Source organism: Symphalangus syndactylus, chromosome 5 (genome assembly GCF_028878055.3).
Source record: "Symphalangus syndactylus isolate Jambi chromosome 5, NHGRI_mSymSyn1-v2.1_pri, whole genome shotgun sequence".
NCBI classification, from domain to species: Eukaryota; Metazoa; Chordata; class Mammalia; order Primates; family Hylobatidae; genus Symphalangus; species Symphalangus syndactylus.
Window position 1 is genome coordinate 95,817,944 of NC_072427.2, and position 24,824 is coordinate 95,842,767.

The 24,824-nt window shown below is 47.4% G+C and overlaps 3 protein-coding genes across 17 annotated transcripts in view; 1 reads left to right on the forward strand and 2 right to left on the reverse strand.

Moving 5' to 3' along the window:
* The window catches only part of SMIM11 (small integral membrane protein 11), a 43,968-nt gene that overhangs the window by 15,114 nt on the left and 4,030 nt on the right, over positions 1 to 24,824 (reverse strand). For 4 of the 11 annotated variants that reach the window (XR_010120778.1, XR_010120786.1, XR_010120785.1 and 1 more), the window contains exons 2-3: positions 24,610 to 24,716; positions 17,558 to 17,724 (exon numbers count right to left, since the gene is read on the reverse strand). Coding sequence is in view for 2 of the 11 variants with exons in the window: in XM_063639312.1 (XP_063495382.1) it covers positions 17,560 to 17,724; positions 24,610 to 24,621 (177 nt within the window). In the remaining 9 variants the exon portion in view is untranslated. Of the gene's footprint in view, positions 1 to 166; positions 520 to 672; positions 841 to 3,025; positions 3,215 to 14,142; positions 14,614 to 17,181; positions 17,287 to 17,557; positions 17,725 to 24,609; positions 24,717 to 24,824 lie in introns of those variants that run through there. The other 7 variants (XR_010120781.1, XR_010120779.1, XR_010120783.1 and 4 more) reach the window with 7 other exon arrangements.
* Positions 167 to 9,696, reverse strand: LOC134736569 (small integral membrane protein 11B-like). The gene is made up of 4 exons (XM_063638507.1): positions 9,677 to 9,696; positions 8,441 to 8,452; positions 3,026 to 3,248; positions 167 to 519 (listed from the first exon to the last, which is right to left on the reverse strand). Exons 1-4 carry the CDS (start codon positions 9,694 to 9,696, stop codon positions 454 to 456), a joined length of 321 nt encoding a protein of 106 aa, XP_063494577.1. The 3' UTR covers positions 167 to 453.
* C5H21orf140 (chromosome 5 C21orf140 homolog) lies at positions 1,334 to 23,625 on the forward strand. 5 transcript variants are annotated; one of them, XR_010120775.1, is made up of 3 exons: positions 1,334 to 1,432; positions 1,810 to 2,802; positions 21,052 to 21,074. XR_010120775.1 is itself a non-coding variant. In XM_063639306.1 (2 exons), the coding sequence occupies exon 2, from the start codon at positions 1,851 to 1,853 to the stop codon at positions 2,604 to 2,606; it is 756 nt and encodes a 251-aa protein (XP_063495376.1). In that variant the 5' UTR covers positions 1,334 to 1,432; positions 1,810 to 1,850; the 3' UTR covers positions 2,607 to 2,810. The 5 variants fall into 5 exon arrangements, 1 of the variants encoding a protein (XP_063495376.1); XR_010120774.1 differs by lacking the exon at positions 21,052 to 21,074 and adding an exon at positions 6,569 to 6,858; XR_010120777.1 differs by lacking the exons at positions 1,334 to 1,432; positions 1,810 to 2,802 and adding exons at positions 11,277 to 11,450; positions 23,465 to 23,625 and having other exon boundaries at positions 21,052 to 21,136.

The window sequence follows — 24,824 nt, forward strand, 5'->3', positions numbered from 1 at the left end:
GGCATCTGACTTTCTGTTGCTGAATTATTTCACTTAGAATAATGGCCTCCAATTCTGTTCATGTTGCTGCAACAGACGTGATTTCATTCTTTTTTATGGCTGAGTAATATTTTTTAATGTAAAAATGTTGACATTTTCCAAAGTGAAAACTGTAAAACAAGATACATTTGGAGAATTCTAGAGTGTTTGCTTTATTCATGTTGTTTATGCGTTAAAATATAAGCACATTGCATACATATGCATATTTACACACACATCTAAAAGATAACATATTATATATATTTTCCATACTTCTGAACAAGCGTCTCATATCCATAACTAAGAATTAGATGAGAAAGGCAAGAACCCTTGTCTTAGAATTGACTTCATTGCACTATATAGCATCTCACACTGCGGTTCCAGGCCACAGGGTAGGGGGAGACAAAGGGTGTGGCTGACAGCGAGACTCTAGGACTACCATTGCCACTTCCACCAGAGCAGCCACACTTCTGTTCCACATAGTTGGCATCCAAATTTGATCTGAAAAACAGTTTCCACTACTAAAAGAAAAATCCTACAAGAAAATGACCACAAGCCAATTATCCACCCAAACCTGCTGATCCTGGCCTCTGGGAGAGGCTGTTTGGAGACCACATATTTCATATTAACTTTACCATGATGAGATTATCTTACTGTCTGGGGTTGTCCAAACTTGAGCTCCAAGAAAATCCCTGTGTAGGGGGGGAAAAAAAAGTCCTCCTCCATTCAACAGTAGAGCAAAGGACCTGACCAATCATTTTGTCCACATCTTCATTTGAGGGAATCCTTCATGCCCATTTTATGAAACGTCTTTAGCTCTGACTAAAGAGGCAAGAAAATGCAAAGGAAAATACAAAGGAAGAGACTGTTAGAGTTTGAAGCAAACTGTCATTTTGCCTGAGTATATAAAATTAAAAGTGCTTTCAAGATGAGGTATTGAATTAGCTCAATAACTGCAAGCTCCTGGCGGGCGCGGTGGCTCACACCTGTAATCCCAGCACTTTGGGAGGCTGAGGCGGGCAGATCACGAGGTCAGGAGATTGAGACCATCCTGGCTAACACGGTGAAACCCCGTCTCTACTAAAAATACAAATAATTAGCTGGGCATGGTGGCACGCGCCTGTAGTCCCAGCTACTTGGGAGGCTGAGGCAGGAGACTCACTTGAACTTGGGAGGCGGAGGTCGCAGTGAGCCGAGATCATGCCACTGCACTCCAGCCTGGACAACAGAGACAGACTCCCTCTCAGAAAAAAAAAAAAAAAGACCTGCAAGCTCCAGTGGAAGCTAGGTGTGCAGACTGACTTTCTTCTGCAATTTGCCATACCTTCCTTCTGCCACCTGGAAAAATCACTCTTAGTTGTGCAAATGGGAAGGCAACTGGGACAAATTCTATGCATACACAGACACACAACACGTAAGTCCAGGACTCCCTGGGTGTGTCATGACTATACCCCTGGTGCCTGGCACAATGCCTGGCGTATAGCAGGTGCTCAGTACGTATTTTTGAAATGGATAAATGAATGTAAACATTTCTCTCCATCTTAAGCCAATGGGTAGGCTCATTACTATTAAAAGATTGCCAACCTCTGTCTCAGACCTATTGCAGAAGTGATGTCAAAGTAGCATTTTTATGGGTAGCATCTGCAATTCCCATATTTTATGGGTCAGCAGAGAGTTGTTCTAAGTATTTATTCCATGATGCTTGAAATCTGAAGTGTATTTGTGGGACTGGCACCGCTGTAAGAAAGCCCTTTATGAGGTCATCATCCCCCACTTGCCATCTCTCCCCAGATGCAGACGTGCAAGCTTTTAAAAACACTTGAGAAGCCACTATGCCTCACTTTGCAAGCCCCCTTTTAAGAAACGTCATTATCAGAAGTCAACTTGATGGCATCAAGAGGAAGCAATGCCTCCAATATCTGAAAACCCTGAGAACACTGCAATATGATGGATTTAAGACCGTATATTTTGGGGAAACCAATATCCCAGAAAGTCTTGTAACTGGGGAAGATATCAGTGATGGATATTTCATACAAACCCCAACTTGGTGTATTGTGCACGCTGCAGATAGTCAAGGATGGGTGCCTTGGAAATACCGGATGTTCCTAAGAGACGAACTGTGTATCAAACAAGAAAACAGCCTCTTCTCTGAGTTCTGTGATGTGGTGAGGAAGGCCTATGGAAAGTGTGTCATCGTGGTCAAAGAGAGAAGGCAGCAGGAAGAGCAGAGGCCAAAGGAAGACAGAGAGGCTGATGGCCAGTTCTATATCCCTACAGTCATTAGCTTAGCAAGCATTGTGTGTTGCCCAGAGGTGGCCAAGTCCTGTGGCCACGAACTACTCTCTCTGCCTTCCCCTTGTAATTATCTGAACCCTTTAGACTCAGCCTGGTCTTCTCTGAAATGGTTTATCATCAATAACAGAAACAAGTTTTGTTTGCAGTCCATTGACAGTGTCTATTCTTACCAATGTATACTTTTCAGCAATTTAATTAGCAAAGGAATTGAAAGGATAAACCCAAGCAAGTGGAGAACATTAACTAGCAAAGTACGGAGATGGGAAAACTACTATCTTGGGAAATTTTCTTAAGGGCGATTCCTCCAACAAGCAGTGAGGCTGCTACATGTCTGGTGTTTACCATGAACTCTGTTGAGATGGATTCCACACCACTGCAGCCAAAGATACTTCAACAGTGACCTCACAGGGGTGCTGCGAGAACTGAGTTGCTCCTAAGGATGTTGGCAAAGCGCTTTGAGTTTGCTAGAAGTTTCATTAAAATTTGTTGGTAAGTTAGGGGTCTCGACTCTTATCTTGTGAAGGCACTTTGAGGGCTTTTTCAAGGGGAGGACTAGGTCTAACCCAGCCCAAAGGTGGATGGCAGTAAGCAGGTGTGAGCAGGCTGCAAGGTTGTGTGGTCAAAATTTAGGTCTGAGAAAAAAAGAGAACCAGTGTGCAGTCATCCCCCAAAAAGCCCAAATTAAATAGTGTGCCAACCAGTTTCCGCCCACCAAAGTAAGCCACAGGGATCCAGCTTGCCATGGGCGAGATATTGTCCAGATGGTCACCAGGCAAGACTCCCTCGTCCCGATTGTCCTTCCTTCCTTGTCAGCAAAGTGGTGGAGGATGAGTGAGAGGCAGCCGCGGAGGGGAAACTCCATCCGGACCCTCCAAGGGGAGTAGGTGGTCCCAGTTAGGACCTGGAAAGTTATGACAGTGGTGGGTTCAAGTGGGCTATGGTGGGCAAAGGGGTGGCACGCATGGGGGTCTGCAGAGACCACTTATCCAGCCAATCTCCCAACCAACTCCAGGAATCCCAGCAGGTCATTAGACTGTGCCGTGGATTTTCATCTCGAGACCCTGTAGCTGAGCCACTTGCAGCTGGGACAACACCTCCCTATTTAGGTTTGGGGCTGCTGCCAATGTCCGTTGTAAGAATTTGTGGTTGTCTTTTTCATTTTTATAGAAAAAGGCTTGACCCCTATTAAACGTATCATAAAATTCACTGTTGGTTATATATATTCAGACAGTCATTTTAGAGGTAATCATTCTGAGGTGTGTAAAAAGAATAATTTATGGCTGGGCACAATGGCTCACACTTGTAATCCCAGCACTTTGGGAGGCCGAGGCAGGAGGACTGCTTGAGGTCACGAGTTCAAGACCAGCCTGGGCAACATAGCAAGCCCTCATCTCTACAAAAATATTTAAAAGTAGCTGGGCTGAGTGGCATACATCTATAGTCCTGGCTACTTGGGAGGCTGAGGGAGGAGGGCCACTTGAGCCCGAAGTTTGAGACTACAGTGAGCTATGGTTGCCCACTGCACTCCAGCCTGGTGACAAAGTGAAACCCTTTCTCTAAAAGAAAAAAAGAAAAAAAACTTGTAAACTTAAATGGGATGTTGATAGAGGTGGTGGGTGGTGGGGCACCCACTCAATTCACTCAATTCTGCATGAATCTAAAAAATGGCTCTAAAAAATAAGGTCTTTGAAAAAAAAACAATTTATGAACATTTCTGGACTGGGCACAGTGGCTTATGCCTGTAATTCCAGCAATTTGGGAGGCCAAGGTGAAAGGATTGCTTGAGCTCAGAAGTTCGAGGCAAAACCTCGTCTCTACAAAAAATACCAAAATTCGCTGGGCATGGTGGCGCAAACCTATGTTCCCAGCTGCTCGAGAGACTGAGGTGGGAGAATCACTTGAGCCCTGGGAGGCGGAGGTTGCATTGAGCAGAGATCGCGCCATTGCACTCCAATCTGGGTAACAGAGTCAGACTCTGTCTCAAAAAGAAAAGAAAAGAAAGAAAGAAAAAATTTCTACCAGAATTTCCTGACAGCCAAGTGCAGAAAGCATCCCATCGTTTGCTTGCCTTCTTTCCCTCCTGAACCTCCCTGTATTATTCAGAAAGACTTTGTCAGATGAAAGCGAATGTTCAGTGCTTTTCAGCAACTAAGTGGTGGACTTCTCAGCATTTTGTCGTGGTTACAAAGGGAATCCTGGTAACATTTTTCCTGGAGATTAATCACACCTCAAACAGCTGACCACTCAGAACTATAAAGTTTCCACTGTTGCAGGCCTCACTTGACAGACAACAGTGCTGTATTAGTTTGTCCTGGCTGTTGAAACAAATTACCACAGGCTTGGTGGCTTAAAACAACAGAAATTAAGCCAGATGTAGCGGCTGTGGTTGCAGCTGCTCAGGAGGCTGAGGCAGGAGGATTGCTTGAGCCTAGGGGTTTGAGGCTACAGTGAGCTCTGATCGCACCACTGCACGCCAGCCTGGGTGACAGAGTGAGACCCTGTCTCAAAAAGAAAGACAGAGGGAGAAGGGAGAAAGGAGGGGGGTGAAGGAGGAGAGGGAGGAGAGAGAGAGAGAGAGAAAGAAAGAATAAAGAGAGAAGGAAGGAAGGAAGGGAGGGAGGGAAGGGAGGGAGGAAGGAAGGAGGGAAGGGAGGGGAGCGGAGGGGAGGGGGGAGGGGAGGGGAGGGGGAGGGGGCAGAGGAGAGGGAGGGGGCAGGGGAGGGGGAGGGGGCAGGGGAGGGGGAGGGGGGCAGGGGAGGGGGAGGGGGAGGGGAGGGGGGGCAGGGGAGGGAAAGGGAAGGGGAAGGGGAAGGGGGACGGGAAGGGAAAGAGGCCGGCACCGTGGCTCAGTGGCTCATGCCTGTAATCTCAGCACTTTGGGAGCCCGAGGTTGGAGGAGCACTTGAGGTCAGGAGTTGGAGACCTGCCTGGCCAACATGGTGAAACTCCATCTCTACTAAAAATACAAAAATTCGTTGGGCATGGTGGTGGGTGCCTGTAATCCCAGCTCTTGGGAGGCTGAGGAAGGAGAATCACTTGAACCTGGGAGGCAGAGGTTGTAGTGAACCAATATCACACCACCACATTCCTGCCCAGGCAACAGAGCAAGACTCCATCTCCAAAAAAGACAAAAAAAAAAGAGAGAGAGAGAAAAGAAAAAGGATAGGACAGGACAGGACAGACAAGACAGCCAAAGGCAAGCTGTTGGCAGGGCAGCACTCTCTCCAGAGGCTCCAGGGAGGACCTGTTTCTTGACTCTTCCAGCTTCTGGTAGCCACCGGCATTCCTGGGCTTGTGGCCACACTACTTTCTCATCCTGTGTCAAATCTCCCTCTGCCTCCCTCTTACAAGGACACCTGAGATTGCATTTAGGGCCCACCTGAGTAATCTAAAACCATCTTCACATCTCAAAATCCTTAACTTGGTCACATAGGCAGACCTTTTTCCATCTAAAGCAACATTCACAGGTTCCAGGGAACAGGACCTTGATACCTTTGGTGGCCACTATTCAGCCAGCCACAGGTGCTAAAGGAAGTCTTGCTCTGTCAGTAGAAACATTGCATTTCTCATTGGCAATTAACCTGGTGAAATAACTCCTATTGTGTAGTATATTTGTGAGGTCTTTTTCCCTCGGGATTTCATGTACGTTTTAGGATTTAAGTTCCTTGAGAGCAAACCATGGTACTCAAACTTCCTTGGTCACTTCAATGTGCTGTCATTGTGCAGGCCCACGTGTGGGTGGCCGGAGTTTTGGGAGATGAGTGGGTTTTGCCCTACATTCCGTTTATTCCATGCCTCTGGGGTTCTGGAATAATAGGCACCAACAGCTACACGTGCTGGGCACAGTGGCTCACTCCTGTAATCCCAGCAATTTGGGAGGCCGAGGTGGGCAGATCATTTGAGGTAAGGAGTTCGAGACCAGCCTGACCAACATGATGAAACCTGATCTCTACTAAAATACAAAAATTAGCCAGGCATGATGGCAGGCACCTGTAATCTCAGCTACTCAGGGGGCTGAGGCAGGAGAATCACTTGAACCCTGGAGGTGGGGACTGCAGTGAGCCGAGATCGTGCCACTGCACTCCAGCCTGGGTGACAGAGCAAGACTCCCTCACAAAAAAAAAAAAAAAAAAAATGGATTTGAAAAACTGAGGCCCAGAGAGATTCAACCCAGAATTCATGCTCAGAGCCATTTTTCATGCTGCCTTGCCACTAAGGCATAGCTATTATAATTTAATTATCTTAATCCTGTCAGTTGTTTTACAGATGAGGAAACTGAGGCACTGGCAAGACACTAGGGCCAAGAGATTCTGAAGCCCATGCTCCTCACCACCGTGCTTAGCTCAGTTATTGAAGCTGAGCTTTTCCTTTTTCACTCTCATCATTTCTATGTCGCAAGGCTCACCTCTGACCTCAGAAGAGACACCAGCCACTAAAATGGCCAACTCCCCTGGACACCAAAAAATTTTATTTCAACATAAAATTAAAGAGGAGACAGAATATCTTTTAAAGACACATTATTTTACAGCGATAAAAAAGGAATGTTTTTAGGTTATCAGCTAAAGATAAACCAACAGGAGCTATTTTTGTTTGAAAACTAAAGCAATTTAATAAAACAGATTTAGAGTTCTATTCCTTTGAGGCCTTGTAAAAATTATTAGAAAAGAGGAAAGAAGGAGCAAAAGGACTACCCTTTAATGTGCAATTTGGTTACATAAGATTGTATTCATAATTAAGAAATGTTGCTTTATACTAAACCTGAAAACTTCCCATAGAAAGTAACAGAAAGTTCACCAGGCTTTTGGAATTGGATGGACCTAGTTGGAATCTTGAGTTTCTAGCTTCGTAGCTATATGTCCTGAATAAGTTGCTTTACTTCCTTGAAGTTCAGTCAACTCCTTAATAAAATACAGTGGGAATTTAAAATCACATAACCTGCCCGGGCACAGTGGCTCACACCTGTAATCTCAACACTTTAGGAGGCCAAGGTGGGCGGATCACTTGAAGTTGGGAGTTCGAGACCAGCCTGGCCAACATGGCAAAAACCCATCTCTACTAAAAATACAAAAATTAGCCTGGCATGGTGGCACATGCCTGTAATCCCAGCTACTCAGGAATCTGAGGCAGAAGAATCGCTTGAACCTGGGAGGTGGAGTTTGCAGTGAGCTGAGATCATGCCACTGCACTCCAGCCTGGGTGACAGAGCAAGACTCCATCTCAAAAAAAAAAAAAAAAAAAAAAAAAAAAAAAAAAAAATCACATAATCTGAGCTAAGCCACTGCATTGTTTCTGGCACCCACTGAGTGAGTGGTCCATGGTAAGGTCGAAGCAAACATGTCCACAAGTAGACCTGCCATCACTGATCTCATTTCCTTTTCACTCTTTGAGAAAAACTTTTGTTCCTTTTTATCGCTGGCGTCTAATGAGGGTAGACACATCTTGAGATAGTTTGATCAGAGGAAACTTTGTTCTCTGGCATTTCCTTTAAGACCATCTGCAATATCTGCAATTGGTTAGGGAATTAATAATAAGAAGAGGTTTCTTCTGGTGGGGGTGGGACAGGACGGCTGGTGAGGACAGCCCACAGTTTCTTTGGGAGCAGCCATATTTAGAGCACTGTATTTAGTTAAGAGCGGGTGACCACACGCAGCAATGCAGGGCTGAGCCATGTATCGCTAGACATGTCCACTAGAAGAGAGTTCCTGATGTTAGTGGCGCTATTCTCCTTCTGAGTGGTTGGCTGATGGAACATCCCAGCCTCTCTGGCCTTCCCCATCACTAACACCCACAGCCCCTCTCCCCCCAGGGATCAAGGTGGCTTCCAAGGTGGGGGTGTATTAGGAAATGGTGCTGCCCCTACAAGGACCTAAGAGGTAAATTAGCAGATGGGGTTCGTTGGCCATTGGCTCAATCCAGTTGGGTTGGATAGAGCCCCTGCCTGGCCAACTGGTAGCTGAGTTGCCCACCCAGGCAGTATACACTCCTTCCATTTGTGATTGTCCTGCCACATGGAAACCATCTTTACATGCTGGACCTCATTCAGTTCAGACAAACACTGTACAGTAGGCAGGGCAGTGATCACTGAGCTCATTTCACAAAGGCCAGGCTAGGGTGGTGACCGACTCACCTAGCCACGTACCTAACAGTAGTAACAGGAGGGTCAGGACCAGAATCCAAGTCTTCCTATCAGGAAGTCCTTGCACCCATCTCTAACTGGCTCCATGTGTCAGCTAAAACAGGTGAACTATGAGTAGACCACAGAGATGCCAACAAAATAGAAGCTACCCCACCACCTACACCAAAAATAAGAAGTATCAAGGTGTCAGTTCAGGGATGAAATGATGGATCCATGGTCATTGACAGCCCAGGATCCTATCTTTTCACTCCATTGTCCTAGATTTGGTTCAGGTCTCAAAGTCACCTCTTAGTCCAAAGTGGCTGCAGAACAAGCCATTGCATTAGTATTCCAGGCAGCCAAAAAGGAGAAAAAGACGAAGAGGGGCCCATCCTGTCCCTTTTAAAGATCCTTCCAGGAAGTCCCACACTACACTTCCACTTAAATCTGATTGGCCAGACTTGGTTGAGAGAGAAAGTGGGAAATTTAGTCCTTTATTTTGAGTGACCATACGGCCAGGTAAAAGTCAGGGTTCTATTACTAGGGAGAAGGGGAGAAGGAACACTGAGGAAGGCAGCTAATGGTCTTGGCCATACTCCCTGCTCCCTTTCCTCTGGTGTTACCAGTCATCCACTCATCAAATACTGGAGCACCTTCTGTGTGCCTGGCTGGGTGTGTCAGGGCCAGGGGTACCAAGGAAAACAAGCCTGGACCCTCAAGGTCCAGGTCTGGTGTGGAGGTGGGGGCCACCTCCCACTCAGTGAGATGTTGGAGGTTTGCATAGTGAGAGCTCAGAGTCCAGGGCCTGGCGCTGAAGAGCTGTGGGCAGGGTTGCAGGAAGAGGTGAAACTGAAGTGGAGGACAGAAAGAAGAATGGGGATTTCACCACAGAGAGAAAAGGAGGAAAACAGGAAGGCCCACCCAGGCAGAAGCGCAAGTGGACCAAGCCTACCACTGACCCAGCAGTAAACAAAAATTATGGGAGGCTATTGTTTTGGACTGAGATCCTGCACTAGGCCCCAACAGACCAGACCAAACCAAACCAAAATGGAGTCACTCATGCTAAGAGCCCTATAATCAACCCAAAACTCTAACAAGGAAGCAGGTAGGTCCCCAAACAGATCAGTTTTTCCTGAAAACAGGAGCTTCCGGTCTACTTGAGTCAGCATGATTAGGAGGTCCTGAAGTAACCTGATGTTAACCAATCAGCTTCTTTTCTATTGTTCTGTTTCCTTGTCCCCACCTTACAAAGCCCACTGTTCTGCCATTGTCCGGTGGGAGCTCTTGCTCTGTTTTATAGAAGGGAAGCTGCCCCATTCATGAATCAAGAATAAAAGACAATGAGGTCTATGACTAAATTTGTAGTTTTGTCTGTTGACATTGGGCACAGGGTGTGTCTGTGAGTGACGTGTGTGTGTGTGTGTGTGTGTGTGTGTCCGTGAAAGCCATCTATGTGTTGAGAGTAGGTCACAGGGTGGGAAATGCAAACAGAATGAACAGAAGAATGGAAGTGTAGATAGGAACAGGATGGAAAAAGATACAACAAGCAATGCTGGCCTCTGTCACCATCGTGTCACTGACGCTGATGTCTTGAAGACATTATGTCCCAGACTTCGAAGTACAAAAACTCTCGCTTTACTTTACTTGGCTCAGACTCGACAGCACAGCTGTGAAAAGTCCAGTCTCACAGTGAGACCACAAGGGCTGGTTCCTGTCTCTGCCTCCCACCAGCTGGGGGACCTTAGGCAGGGCCTCTCTGCCTCAGTTTCCTTATCTGCGAAAAGGGGACAATGATACCGTTACCCTCTGTGGAGGCAGCTGTGAGCTCTTGGGGAGTAAGGGCTGAAGGATTTGCTGCCGCGTGTGCGCTGTCTCCTGCCCCTCCTCCCACCTCTCCCGCTGGCTCCTTCCCAGGCCGGGCTCCTGCTGCCTCTCCCTCTGCCCATCCTTTACAGTGTAGGTCTCAAAAGGAGGGTCAAGAATCGCCTGGGGATGTTCGTATCACAAATTCCTGGTCCTTCTCCTGCAGGTTCTGATGCAGTGGACCTGGAATCCAGCCCAGGAGTCTGCATTTTATTTTTATTTTTTAGGTGTTTTGTTTGTTTGTTTTGTTTTGTTTTTTTGACACAGAGTCTCACTTTTTTACCCAGGCTGGAGTGCAGTGGTGCGACGTCTGCTCACTGCAACCTCCGCCTCCCAGGTTCAAGTGATTCTCCTGCCTCTCAGCCTCCTGACTAGCTGGGATTACAGGCACCCATCACCACGCCCAGCTAATTTTTGGTTTTCTTTTAGTAGAGACAGGGTTTCACCATGTTGGCCAGGCTGGTCTCAAACTCCTGACCTCAAGTGATCCTCCTGCCTCGGCCTCCCAAAGTGCTAGGATTACAGGCATGAGCCACCGTGCCAGGCCAGTTTCTGCATTTTAAATGGCCTCTCCTGCTTACTCATGTTTGAGAACCCATCCTCCCTTCTCTTCTCCTTCTAGACTCTCCACCGTCCATCCTCTGGCTTCACTCTGACACAGATGAGACCTGCGTGGGGGAGTTCCCTCACGGTGTGATGGTGCGTGTGTTTCCGGCAGTGGGGCAGGGGCTCTCCAACGTCAGGCCTGGGTCCCTGCCATCTCCGCCTGTGGGGCCTGGCACAGAGCAGGGCAGTAAGCAAAACTCCAGGAACATTTGTGTAATCAACTTGGGGTGAGGTGGAGAACTCTAAAGATCCAGGCATCTGGAAGTCTTCGGGAATGAGATACTGACAGCTACATTTCCCTATAGACAGAATTTGAAGAAAGCTTGGGCAGAGGCAACCCTTTTGAAAGAATCCCAGACTCTTTGAATTATTTGGTTTCTGAGATTCCTCACGTATGTCTGTGTTATGTATGTACTTGTTAAGCAGACTGTGTGAAACGGCTGAACCTCTTCTTCATGCCTGAGCTCATCACCATGAACATAACATCATCACGTGTGGCATCCCATGTGGGATGCTGTGGCTGCTGCAGTGTCTGGCGCATGAAGAGCACACGGTGAGTTCTCAAGTCTGCCTCTCAAAGACTGTCCCTCTTGCTCAAAGGTATTTCTGCTGCTGACAGCCTTTCTTCCTTTCTGTTTCTAATAAGTGTAAGCTTGAAAACCAAACAACTGTGTTGCGAATGTGTGAATGTGTGTAATAGATCAAACAGGATGTGCATGAGGGACTCTGGGGCTCTAGGTGGGTGGAGAATGTGGATGTCGGCTTCTGGCCTTTGCAACGCATTTCAGGTCCTTTGTGTTTGTTCTGGGTCATGGTCCAGCGGGTTGTGGGATCGCTGTGGTCCAGGTGGGGTCCTGCTAGTAGGCTTTACCAGTCTCTACAACCAGCGGTGCATGCATCTAACCAATAATTTAACATCAAACTACACATCTACCAACTTCATGTACCTAAGGAATGGAATGATAGCAAGAACTCCGCCTTGAAAACCCCTAACCTCTGAGCCTTCAGAGAGACCGATTTGAATAAGAACTCCATCTCCTGCATGGCCTGCCTTACTGAAATTAAACTCTTTCTTTATTGAAACAAAACAAACAAAAAAACCCAAAACATAAAAAACGAACAAAATCCCTTCAATTAGTGATTAATCATCTCCCCCTAGTGGTAGAAAGGTGTATAGGAAAAGTAACCAAGCAAAAACAAAACTCCCAAATACTCTTCAGAAAAAACCTACACCCAGCCTGGACAGTACAGCGTGACCCTTGTCTCTACTAAAAATAAACAAATTAGCAGGGCCTAGTCCCAGCTACTTGGGAGGCTGAGGTGGGAAGATCACTTGAGCCCAGGAGTTCAAGGCTGCAATGAGCTATGATTGTACCATTGCACTCCAACCTGGGGGACATAGCACGTCCTCATCTCTAAAAAAACAAAAACAAAAAGAAAAAACAGAAAAGCCATGGGCACCGTTGGGATGATAAGTGGTTTGATCCAGTCCTTATGTCATCTTCTACCTAATTTTCCAAGATGGCCAGATCTTCCACAAATTCCAAAGTGTAGCTTTAAATCCTAAAGCCTAGAAAAGCGCTTGTGTTTAGCACATGAGTGTCTACTGGTCAGCAGATCCCCCGCCTTGGACTTATGAGGCACACAGGGGGGTGGGCATGAGGGAGGAAGTGGTGCCAAGGTAGTAGGTCTGATGCCAGGCAAGACAGGAGCAGGTGATGCCCTACACCTGCAGAGTGGGCAGCAGAGAGGCCAGGCCCCTGGGGCAAGAACATGGGCCAGGGTGGGTGGGTTAACCTGCCAGGGTGCAGGGAGGCCCTGACAAAGGGAAGATGGTAGGCCACGGGCCAGGGTCAGTTCTAGGCCCCACCTGAGCATGTCATGGAAGCGTGGGGATAGCAGAAATCCAAGGGCATCCCACCTCTGCTGTAGTCTTCCATTCATGTTCTAACAGGACCCCAGGCCGCAGCACGATTAGGCAGAATAAAGTCACCAGGGCTCCTGGCAAAGGCTGGAGAGGCCTCCTTCAGAGAGAATGAGGTCTGGGCTTACGTGGAAGTCCACTTCGACTATGGTGGGCACTGCAGCTTATAGGGCCAGGGTCTGTCTGTCCTCAGAACTTTGTAAATTCTTTCCTGCTTTCTAAATTGTGCTGAACAGCATCCAGCAAGCACAGTGCAATTTAAGATGTCAACTCCCCTGACTCCCCACATGGAAAACGCAATGTTCGACACAAACTGGGCCAGGACGGGGAGACGTTTACTAACACACACTCCTGCAAGTTTCCCATGCAGCTGTCAGCAACCAGACCAAACACTCCGCCCTGCTTCCGGTGCCGGCTGCTGCTGCCTCACTCCCCATCCACTCTGGGGTCTTGTGAGAAGTGGGAGAGCATGAGCTTTTGTCACAGGGATCTGCGTGTGTTAGGTGCTGAGTAAAACATCTTCCCATCCTCCCTGCCCTCGGTTCCAGTGGCTCCTAGGGTGCCCTGCCTTTCATCTCTCATCAGCAAATCCCAAGGAGCAAACAGGTGAGGAGAGGACAAAACACACCCTAGGGCTCCCACGATTCCTCCCTGCGAGGACCCTCATGGTTAACACAGGAGTCAGCTTCCCTGGACGCACACAGCCTCCCTCCACCCTAACGATGGAAACACTCTAAAACACTCTCACAGGAGTGTAACACCTGTAGGAGGAAAAGACGAGAAAGGAGGGTACGGGAGGGCAGCCTATGAGGGGGTCTGGGGTCGGGGGTAGCTGGCCGAGGCACCCAGTGCTGGGGACCCCACTCCCACACAGATGTTTCTGCACCACATTGTCCTCTGTGGAAGCCTCTCACCTGGGACCCCCCAGCTTGAGATGGTGGGGGAGGTGTAGGTTTACAAAAACCCTCCCTTTACAACATGGGGTGGAGGGTGCTGTGTAAGAGAAAGAGATAGAGATATACAATTTGACTTCTTCCAAAGGCCACGACACCTTTTTTTACAAAGGCATTTTATTTTAGTAAACAAAATACTGGTTCTTTTATTTTTGTTGTTGTTTTTTTTCGAGATGGAGTCTTGCTCTGTCACCCAGGCTGGAGTGCAGCGGCACGATCTCGGCTCACTGCGACCTCCACCTCCTGGGTTCACACCATTCTCCTGCCTCAGCCTCCCGAGTAGGTGGGACTACAGGCGCCTGCCACCACGCCTGGATAATTTTTTATATTTTTAGTAGAGACGGAGTTTCACCGTATTAGCCAGGATGGTCTTTTATTTTTTTTTATTTTTATTTTTTTTTTCAGACAGAGTCGCTCTGTTGCCCAGGCTGGAGTGCAGTGGCATGATCTAGGCTCACTGCAACCTCCACCTCCCAGGTTCAAGCAATTCTCCTGCCTCAGCCTCCCAAGTAGCTGGGATTACAGACGTGCGCCACTACACCCGGCTAATTTTTATATTTTTAGTAGAGACGGGGTTTTACCATGTTGGCCAGGCTGGTCTCAAACTCCCGACCTCAGGCGATCCACTCACCTCGGCCTCCCAAAGTGCTGGGATTTCAGGCAAGAGCCAGCATACCGGGCCAGTACTGGTTCTTTTAAAAAGATATACAAATTCACACTATTTTAAGTGAAAGGTCTAGGTTGGGAGTTTATCCTCTGACAAATTATTCAATAATTAAGTCTTTCTTCTCTTTCTTCTCAGCTGGAGTCCACTCAAGCTAACATTTACATGGCAGAATCTAGAAGGGAAAACCAAAGGGATGGGTAGGAAATGTTTGATAAGACTATACCTGATGTTTACTGCTCAGCATAAAGACCTATGCTCAGCCATTTAAACTTAACAAACTGATACAACTCAACTCTATTTATTAACAAATGTATTTTTAGCATCACAGTTTCCCTTCCATCTGAAACATCCCACCCCCTTTTTATTTTATTTCATTTTTTTTGAAACAGAGTCTCACTCTGTCACCCAGGCTTCCGTGAAGTGGCGCAATCTCGGTTCACTGCAACCTCTGCTTCCCAGGTTCAAGCAATTCTCATGCCTCGCTCTCCCAAGTAACTGGGATTACTGGCACGTGCCATCACGCCCAGCTAATTTTTGTATTTTTAGTAGAGATGGGGTTTCACTATTGGCCAGGCTGGTCTCGAACTCCTGACCTCAAGTGATCCACCTGCCTTGGCCTCCCAAAGTGCTGGGATTACAGGCGTGAGCCACCGCGCCCGGCCTGAAAACCCTTTTTGTTTGAAGCAAGTCTCTAGTCTTTAAGAAGCTGCCAGTCTAGAGAGGAAGACCAACTCCCTGAGTTGCTTCTAAGCCATCTAGCCCTGACCTAACTGCAGGTCTCTGCTGATGTTTGTGGGAGGAACAAAGCCTTTATGATCTTCCATCTCATCTTTTCTTCCTTTGATCAGTTTAGCACACAAAATGGGGATTGTCAGGAATATAAATTCAATCAGCAACATTTTAATTTAAACTGCCTTCCCTCACCCTTTTTCTCTCCTCCCCATCGTAATGCCTACTCCTAAATTTCAGTCAATCAAACACCTTAAAAAAAGAAAGAAAGAAAGTAACTTCTTCTATCTAGCAAAAGCCTACAGTTCACTGAGGACCAGTGAGTGGGCAGCTACTGGAAGTGGTAACAGAGAGTGAAGCATCCCTACCAGCTCACTTGCCTTTATTCAGGAAGGTAGCACAGCTTGGGCTTGGCCATGCTGATTGAATGCATTTGACCTGGGATCAATTTCTGATTCTATTCTTCACCATGTAGAGTGAGCCATTCTTTCAATCTGAACATGCCTCACAGAGTCATCAGGGCTGAATAACACAGTTGTGCATGAAATGCTTAGCAAAGTCCCCAGCACAGAATAACCACTTAGTAGGTGTTGCTACTATTCCTCATCAGGAGGTCTTTAGCCTCAACAAGCCTGATGGCACTGCAAGGGAATTCCTACTGACAGAAGCATGGAATCTTAGAGTGGGCTGGGTTTGGGAGGTCACCTAGCCCAGTGGTTCCTACAATGACCTGTTGCTGAAAAGACAACCTAAGTATTATCTAATGGGTTTTCAAAAGAACAGAGGCTGGGCACAGTGGCTCACACCTGTAACCTCAGCACTTCAGGAGGCTGAGGCAAAAGTATCGCTTGAGCCCAGGAGTACAAGACCAGCCTGGGCAACACAGCAAGACCCCTTCTCTACTAAAAATTGTTTTAAAAACCTAGCCGGGTGTGGTGGCATGCTCTTGTAGTCCTAGCTACTCGGGAGGCTGAGGTGGGAGGATTGCTTGAGCCCAGGAGGCTGAAGCTACAGTGAGCCGAGATTGTGCCACTGCACCACTCTAGCCTAGATGACAGAGTGGGATCCCATATCTTAAAAACAACAACAAAAACCCCAGATACCCAAACCTAACCAGGGCCATTATGGAATCTCTCTGGGTTGAAGCCTGGGAATCTTCATTTAAACAAACACCTGGGCAATTCTGATCATTAGCCAGGTTTGGGAACCACTGACCTAGAACCCCACCGCCATCATATTTGAATGCTTTATTTTTTTTTAGACAGGGTCTCGCTCTGTCACTCAGGCTGGAGTGCAGTGGTATGATCATGGCTCACTGCAGCCTTGAACTCCTGGGCTCAAGCAATCCTCCACCTCAGTCTCCCGAGTAGTTGGGACTACAGGCATGTGCCACCACACCCAATAAGTGTGCATCTAAGCTTTTTTTTTTTTTAAGTTTTTGTAGAGACAGGGTTTCACTATGTTGCCCAGGCTGGTCTTGAACTCATCGGCTCAAGTGATCCTCCCACCTCTGCCTCCCAAAGCACTGGGATTACAGGCATGAGTCACCACACCTGGCTGAATCCTCTGATTTTTAAAGTACAGAACTCAACCTGCAAAGTGAAGAAACTGTATCAACACACTGGAATCAAGGTAACTGTGAACTGTCATGTGTTAAATCTGTAACACGGGCTTAACAGGAACTTTCTGGTGCCTTGATGTATTGTAACTCCCCAAGTAGGTTCTAAGTCCACCAGTGTGCACTGTGATAGGCACTGGGTGACAATGATGAGTGCACCCTCAGGCCTGGTGAGGAGGTCCTCGGGAAGAATCTAATAAGCAAGGCCAAAGGCCATGGTGGCTGAAGAATGGCCTGCAGGGGGATGGGGAGTGGGCAGAAGTGGCAAATGAGGTCTGGGTTAAGACCAGACTGGGAAGGGATTTATTTGTCATACCATGGAGTCAGACTTTATCTCAAAGATAACAGGGTTTCTTAACCTTGGAATTTCAAATGATCTGTGACTCCTCATACCTGCAAACTTCTCCCCACACACGAATGCAGATGGTTTCAGTGTGTGCGCTGCTCTGGGAAGAAGGTCCACAGCTGTCACTGAGTCCTCAATTCGTAACCCAACACCTGTCAAGAACCACTGCCACTGTAGGTTTCGAGAAGGATGAACTAATCCTCTGTGTGCCTTGGCTCAGCAGCACTCACATCCCAGGACCAGGATCTGCACACCTGGCCCTTTATGGAGCAGGTCTACCTTAGAGAACAGGTGAGGCCACATGCCCCCACGCAGCCGTTCAGACCCGACGGACAGGGAAGTCCCAGACCTCTCTTATTCATTGATTGGTCACCCCACCCACTGGCCAGCTCCCATTTGCAAGGTCGGGTACTGTGGACTCACCTTCAGTTATCTTTTTTCTCTGATTGCTTCTTCCTTTCAGCCTCCAGTTTTTGTTGTTTTGCTTCCAACCTTTTTCTTTGGTATATTTTCACTCCAGCAAATGCCAGGCAGAGAATTAATGTTTTTGCTGCCAGGATATATAGCAGCAGGGGCACGTGCTCAAGAACCTTCAAGAAGAAAGAAGCCATGCTAACTAAATGTTCCATCATTGATATGGGAGGTTTCTTTTATGTTCCTTCAGTCAACAAATATTTACTTAGCACCTATTCTGCAACAGGCACGAGGATAGGGGGCTGGGGCTACACTGGAGACCAAGCAGAAAAGGTCTCTATCCCCATGGGGCCAACAGTCAATTTACAGCTCTGCTCTTTGCTGCTTGCTTGCGACTGGCTTCATGGAGGGGACCACCGGTCATCTACAGGCGTGGGGACTCTGGTCTCTCACAGCTCAACCGTGCAACCTGCTGATCACCCAGGCCCTTGCTTCTGAGGCAGCAGCCAGATCCAGTGAAAGGAGGTGGAGCCCGGAGGCCTGGGTCAGAGCTCTACTTTACCACCGACTGACTGTGTGACCTGGGTCAGGCAATGAGCTCCTTTCTTTCTGAGCTCCTGCCCCTTCATCTACAAAGTAAGGGTGAATCAGACCTTGCTTCTGGAAACTGCAGCTTTAGTACTCTGGGATTTTCTCTTGTTTCTAGAGACTCATTAGCACCGGTACTTGATGGTAAAATAAAACACAACAGAACTCAAAACATTAAAACATAGCTACTTACTAACTGCTCTTGCAACCCCATTCACTAAAATAAAGTCTAGGGAAAAGCTATGGATTTGAATTACTCACACTTTGCACTAGTAGGTTTTTTGTGTGAAATTCTATATATTGCAATAGTACTTCAAAGCAAATATTAGTTCCATACACATGGTTAGTATGACCTGAATGATAATTATGTGCTTTTTGTGTGATTAAAAATTCCCTCCCAAATAGTGAAAAGGTATGCTTTGGTTGAGCAATCATTATTTTAGAGGACCAAGTAGGATTTTATCCCAATGAAATCCTTATTTCTGCCGGGCGCAGTGGCTCACGCCTGTAATCCCAGCACTTTGGGAGGCCGAGGCGGGCGGATCATGAGGTCAGGAGATCGAGACCATCCTGGCTAACACCGTGAAACCCCGTCTCTACTAAAAATACAAAAAATTAGCCGGGCGAGGTGGCGGGCGCCTGTAGCCCCAGCTACGCAGGAGGCTGAGGCAGGAGAACGGCGTGAACCCCGGGGGGCGGAGCCTGCAGTGAGCCGAGATTGCGCCACTGCACTCCAGCCTGGGTGAAAGAGCGAGACTCCGTCTCAAAAAAAAAAAGAAATCCTTATTTCTGTCAATCACTTATTAATGAAATACCAATGAGATTCCACTATGGGGGTTACATGTGCACCTCCCTCTAATAGTCTAACCGAAGTTGATCTGAACCTAGTTAGTGTGTACAATATGCTCACAGAACCGGGGGGCTGGAAAGAACTTTCAAGGGGACCTAGTCGACCCCCTGGTTATATGAGCAAGGAAAGAAGAGCTCCTGGAGGTTGAGAGACTGAGGGGTCCCACAGCTCCCTCATGAGGAGCCAGTTGGAAGGACATTCTAACCCGGGGGCCAGTCTCCCTTCCACTGATGCCTGATTTTCAATAAACTGAAATTCATGAAATCACAATGTATGCAGATAAATGTTCCTATGATTGTATCGAAACCCTTTATGACTCAGAACTAGATGTGGATTTCACGCTTAGAAGCTGTAGCGGCTGGGCGCGGTGGCTCACGCTTGTAATCCCAGCACTTTGGGAGGCCGAGGCGGGCGGATCACGAGGTCAGGAGATCGAGACCACGGTGAAACCCCGTCTCTACTAAAAATACAAAAAATTAGCCGGGCGTGGTGGCGGGCGCCTGTAGTCCCAGCTACTCGGAGAGGCTGAGGCAGGAGAATGGCGTGAACCCAGGAGGCGGAGCTTGCAGTGAGCCGAGATTGCGCCACTGCACTCCAGCCTGGGCGACAGAGCGAGACTCCGTCTCAAAAAAAAAAAAAAAAAAAAAAAAAAAAAAAAAAAAAAAAGAAGCTGTAGCATCAGCTGCTGTAGACTGGGAACTCACGGCATGCAAAGTGCCTTACGCGGCTCTCTCCCTTCTGCCCTTAGCCACCTCCATGAGCAGATGGCTCGCCCTGACTGCGGTGGAGCTGAGAAAATGCAGAGGCAGGGAGGCCAGCAGTCAGCGAGGCAGGGCCTGACCCAGCTCCAAATGCTCCAAAGCCCAACTCTGTAGCATCATGCTATCCCGTACTATGTATGATTCATTCCTCACGCCCATCCCCTTCACAACTAAAATATGCAAATACACTATGGCTTGGCTACTGGATTTTCCAGAGGCAACTGGACTCGCTACCTCTGAAATCATTTAACTGGTTATGTATGGATATTTGCAGAAGGATATAGCATGATATGATAGAAATACAATGAAAATCATGGGAGGAGGCAGGGATGCAAATACTTAAATCGTTTTAATTTTATTAAAACAGTAAGAACACAAGAACACTCAGTAATTAGATAATAGTTTTCAACCATGAGATCGTTTTAACCGTAAAGAATAAGCACAACACATACACTTCAGAAGGATCACTCTGGCGTCAGTAATAAAGACTGAAAAATTTCCGAAAGTGAAACTTCTCAACTTTTTACTCTGGTAAACATAAGGAGCTTTAAACATTGACTTCGTTTCCAGGCTCTTCTTCCCTCAGACCTAGCTAATCCCCTCCCTCCAGTAAACCTTGAAATCCTGTTTTCTTGAAGGTTCACATTTTAGAGGTAAAGGTTTGACGCCATGCATAAAAACCAGCTATGAAAAGAATGGTGTTGTATAAACTTCTTTTTGTTTGCTAGGATTTCCCCAGGCTACCTGAGGCAATGGCTTACACTCTACTCTCTTCCAGCTTTCTCAGTCTCTCTGAATAAACCAATGGGGCCCTGCTACTATTATTATTTTTCTTGAGATGGAGTCTTGCTCTGTCACCCAGGCTGGAGTGCAATGGCGCCATCTCAGCTACTGCAACCTCCGCCTCCTGGGTTCAAGCAATTCTGCTGCCTCAGCCTCCTGAGTAACTGGGATTACAGGCGCGTGCCACCACGCCCAGCTAATTTTTTGTATTTTTAGTAGAGACAGCGTTTCACCATGTTGGCCAGGCTGGTCTCCAACTCCCGACCTCGTGATCTGCCCACCTCGGCCTCCCAAAGCGCTGAGATTACAGGTGTGAGCCACAGCGCCTGGCCGGGGCCCTACTATTAATATAACAAAGCCCACATTACTGCCCATAGCTATCTACAATCCAGACAGGAAACTTAGCTTTTGCAATTGCAGGAATGTACTCTCTCATCCAGAAGTTAGAAAACCCGTGGAAATGGAAACGCATCAGCCAATGGACCCTGGTGGGAGGCTTCAGTGTTCACTTTGTTTTACAGACAGTGGAGAGGCACGGCAAGAGGCAGAAGTGTGGACTGAGACGGACGCAGCACAAGGGCAGCAAAGGTCAAGAACATTCATAGGGTAAAGCGAAGGGCTCCAGGGCCCCCTTCCTGCCCTCTCTTAGGCACTAACCTTCAGTGGTATGAAACCCCTTCCTCCAATTTCCTTTTAACAAACCCCTTACATCTCTTGAAACATACAGACCTTCAGGGAGGAAAATGAATGCTGCCAGGGTAGACTGGATCTATATGAATATTTTTTTGAGACTCCAACCAGGCTGGAGTACAGTGGCATGATCACGGCTTCCCACAGCCCTGACCTCCCAGGCTTAGGCAATCCTCCCACCTCAGCCTCCCGAGTAGACGGGACTACAGGCATGTGACACCATGCCCAGCTAATTTTTTCTGATTTTTTGTAGAGCTGGGGTCCCACTGTGTTGCCCAGGCTGGTGTTGAACTCCTGGGTTCATGTGATCTTCCCACCTCAGCCTCCCAAAGTGCTAGGATTACAGGGGTGAGCCACCATGCCTGGCCTAGATCTACATTAATTTTTAAAAACAAAACCCCAATACCTGTGAAATGGAAATAACTAAGTTTTTAAATAATGAGGCCATACTTGTTGCTAACGCACAGGTAGCACTGTTGACTGTCGCTGCCGGCCATGGCCCACTGAGCCAGAGGGGGAAGGCCACCAGACACACTGGGGGCTACTGAACCTTCCACATTCCGCAGCTCTCTGCAATCAGGGCCATGACTTTCTTTTTTTTTTTTTTTTTTCTTTTGAGACAGGGTCTCACTCTTTCACCCAGGCTGGAGTGCAGGGGCATGATCTCGGCTAACTACAACCTCCACTTCCCAGGCTCAAGCAATTCTCCAGCCTCAGCTTCCTGAGTAGCTGGGACTACAGGTACGCATCTCCATGCCCAGCTAATCTTTGTATTTTTTTTGTAGAGACGGGGTTTCGCCACATTGTCCAGGCTGGTCTCGAACTCCTGAGCTCAAAGTGATCTGCCTACCTCGGCCTCCCAAAGTGCTGGGATTACAGGCATGAGCGACCACGCCCAGCCTGGGGCCATTCCTTTCTAACACTACACGAGATGGGGCTGTGTTCAAACACGAAGCTGCTCCCTGGTAGCCACTTCCCTGGTGCAGAAGCTGGGAAGGTTTGGGCAGATTTTGTTCCTGATGGTGGAAAAAACTGTCACAAGCAAGACTGGCCCGAGTGGTCACATGGGTTGGTGTCACTCTACAATTAAAGAGGAGAACTCCCCACGCATTGCCTTCGACCAGTGTGCACCAGCACCACCCGGAACTTGTAAGAAGTGCAAATTCTCAGGCCCCAGCCAGATCTACCCAATCAGAAACTCTGGGAGTGGGGCTCGAAATCCTTGCCTTAACTAGTGCTCAGGGGTGAGAAACACCGCCTTGAGGCATTAGGTTTAATGCTTTGAACCCCGGCCCTTAGTACCAGTTACTGCCTCTCTCCTCTACTGACTTAGCCACTGCAGTGGGCGAATGGCCTCCCTAAACCTCACCCCACACTGCTTTCCGCTCCTTCCCCTCTCCATCCTCTCACTGCCTCTTCTTTCCTTCCCAACCTTTCCACTGTGAGCTCTGATCCTCAAGCCATGCTAAACAAACTCTCCTATATCTTCCCACCCTTCACAGAACACTCACTCTGCCATCTTTAACTTATACCAGTTCCTGGGCCCTCAGCCCTCCTGCAGGGCCTGCCAAGACCCTCACCCCACAGAGCTGGGGAAGATGGGAAAGCTACCTTCCCAGTTCCCTGATCCTGCTTCCAGACCTTTCCAGTTTCTCCTTGCAATAGAAAACCACTGGATGTTTTGAAGAAAATGCTTATAATAATTGAAAAAACACGCACAATAAGATCCTATGCATGAAAACACGCCACACATATATACAGAAAAAGATGGGCCAGGCGCGGTGGCTCACACTTGTAATCCCAGCACTTTGGGAGGCCGAGGCGGGCGGATCACGAGGTCAGCAGATCGAGACCACGGTGAAACCCCATCTCTACTAAAAATACAAAAAATTAGCCGGGCGTGGTGGCGGGCGCCTGTAGTCCCAGCTACTCGGAGAGGCTGAGGCAGGAGAATGGCGTGAACCCGGGAGGCAGAGCTTGCAGTGAGCCGAGACTGCACCACTGCACTCTAGCCTGGGCGACAGAGCAAGACTCCATCTCAAAAAAAAAAAGAAAAAGATGAATATACCGAGATTGTTAATAGTAGCCATTTCTAGATGGTGAGACAATGTATGATTTTTGCTTGATTTTAGATTTTGCAAAGTGACTACAGTAAACATATATTTTAGTGGCTGCTCTCTTAAACAACCTCCACCTCACCTTATTGACTTCCGGGACTTAAAATGACATTCTTCTTTCCCTCAGTGAAACCCGATTGCTGACCTACTCTCTGGCTGCCCTTGAACTTCTGCTCCCACCAGTTGAATCTAATGTTTCACAGGAGTCAGGTGTGTTTACTTGCCAAGCAGTTTATTTAAGTCATACTTGATGCTATGTTCCATAACTTATTTAAACATTACGCTTGTGAAATATGACCGTGTAAAGCAAAAGTTTTTATGAAAACTAAGTTGAATACTTTGAAAGACTCAAGTTTGAGTTGGAAAAAAATGCTGCTGGCAAGACAACTGTAAAAGATCAGGGTAGAGTATGCAACACTGGAAAGATTTTGTGTATGCATTGCTCATGAGATCTTAATCCACTGTCTTAGTCAATTCAGCTCCTAGAACAAAGGACCACAGACTGGGTGACTTATTAAAAAGGTACTTGTCACAGTTCGAAATGCTGAAAGCCTGAGGATCAGGGCGCAGTACAGGGGGGTTCTAGCGGAGCCCTCTTCCAGGCTGCCGATGGCTGGCTTCTTATTGTACCCCCAACATGGCAGAAAGAGGGTAAGGGAGCTCCCTGGAGCCCTTTCAATAAGGTCACTATTCCAAACATTAGGGCTCCAGCCTCATCACCTAATTACCTCTTACAAGCTCCAACTCCAAATATCATCACACTGGGCACTACCGTTGTAACATACGAACTTGAGAAACACAAACATTCAGTCCACTGCATCTACTTTAAAGGAACCAAAACGGCCCGAGCACAGTGGCTCACTCTTGTAATCCCGACACTTTGGGAGGCTCAGGCAGGAGGACTGCTTGAGCCCAGGAGTTCAAGACCAGCCTGGGCAACATAGTGGAGCCCTGTCTCTACAAAAAAAATGTATAAAAAAAGAAAGCACAATGCAAAATTGCAGGTAAAGCTTTAAAGCTATAGTTTTTGTAAGAAAAGTGAGGAAGATTTGAAGTGAGTGAATGCACACTCGAAGAAAAGGCCTGGCCTTCTTCCAGAAGCCCAGCGAATAAATGTACATTTATGTTTTAACTTAAAATGAAACATAAATATTATGCTTTCACCTACCTTTTCTTTTTAATCAATCTACTGGTGTAGAACTGTTATTCTGAATTTTCACAATCAGGAGGAAGAAAAAACCCCAAGCCATAAATATTTAAAACTATACTCACCTTCCAATTCATGGTAGACTGTGAATTCACTCCTTATCAACACAAGCCCCCGACGAGTACATGAGAGGCAGCTGGAAGGTCAGGTCCAGGGAGCTGGAAGGTCTGATCTGGGCAGGAAGAAAGAAACAGGTCAATTTGGAGTTCCTAGGGCAGACCACCTTAGAAAGATGTCTCTTTGATGGAGAGAGGGCACGTGAACAGAAAGTGAGCTCCAC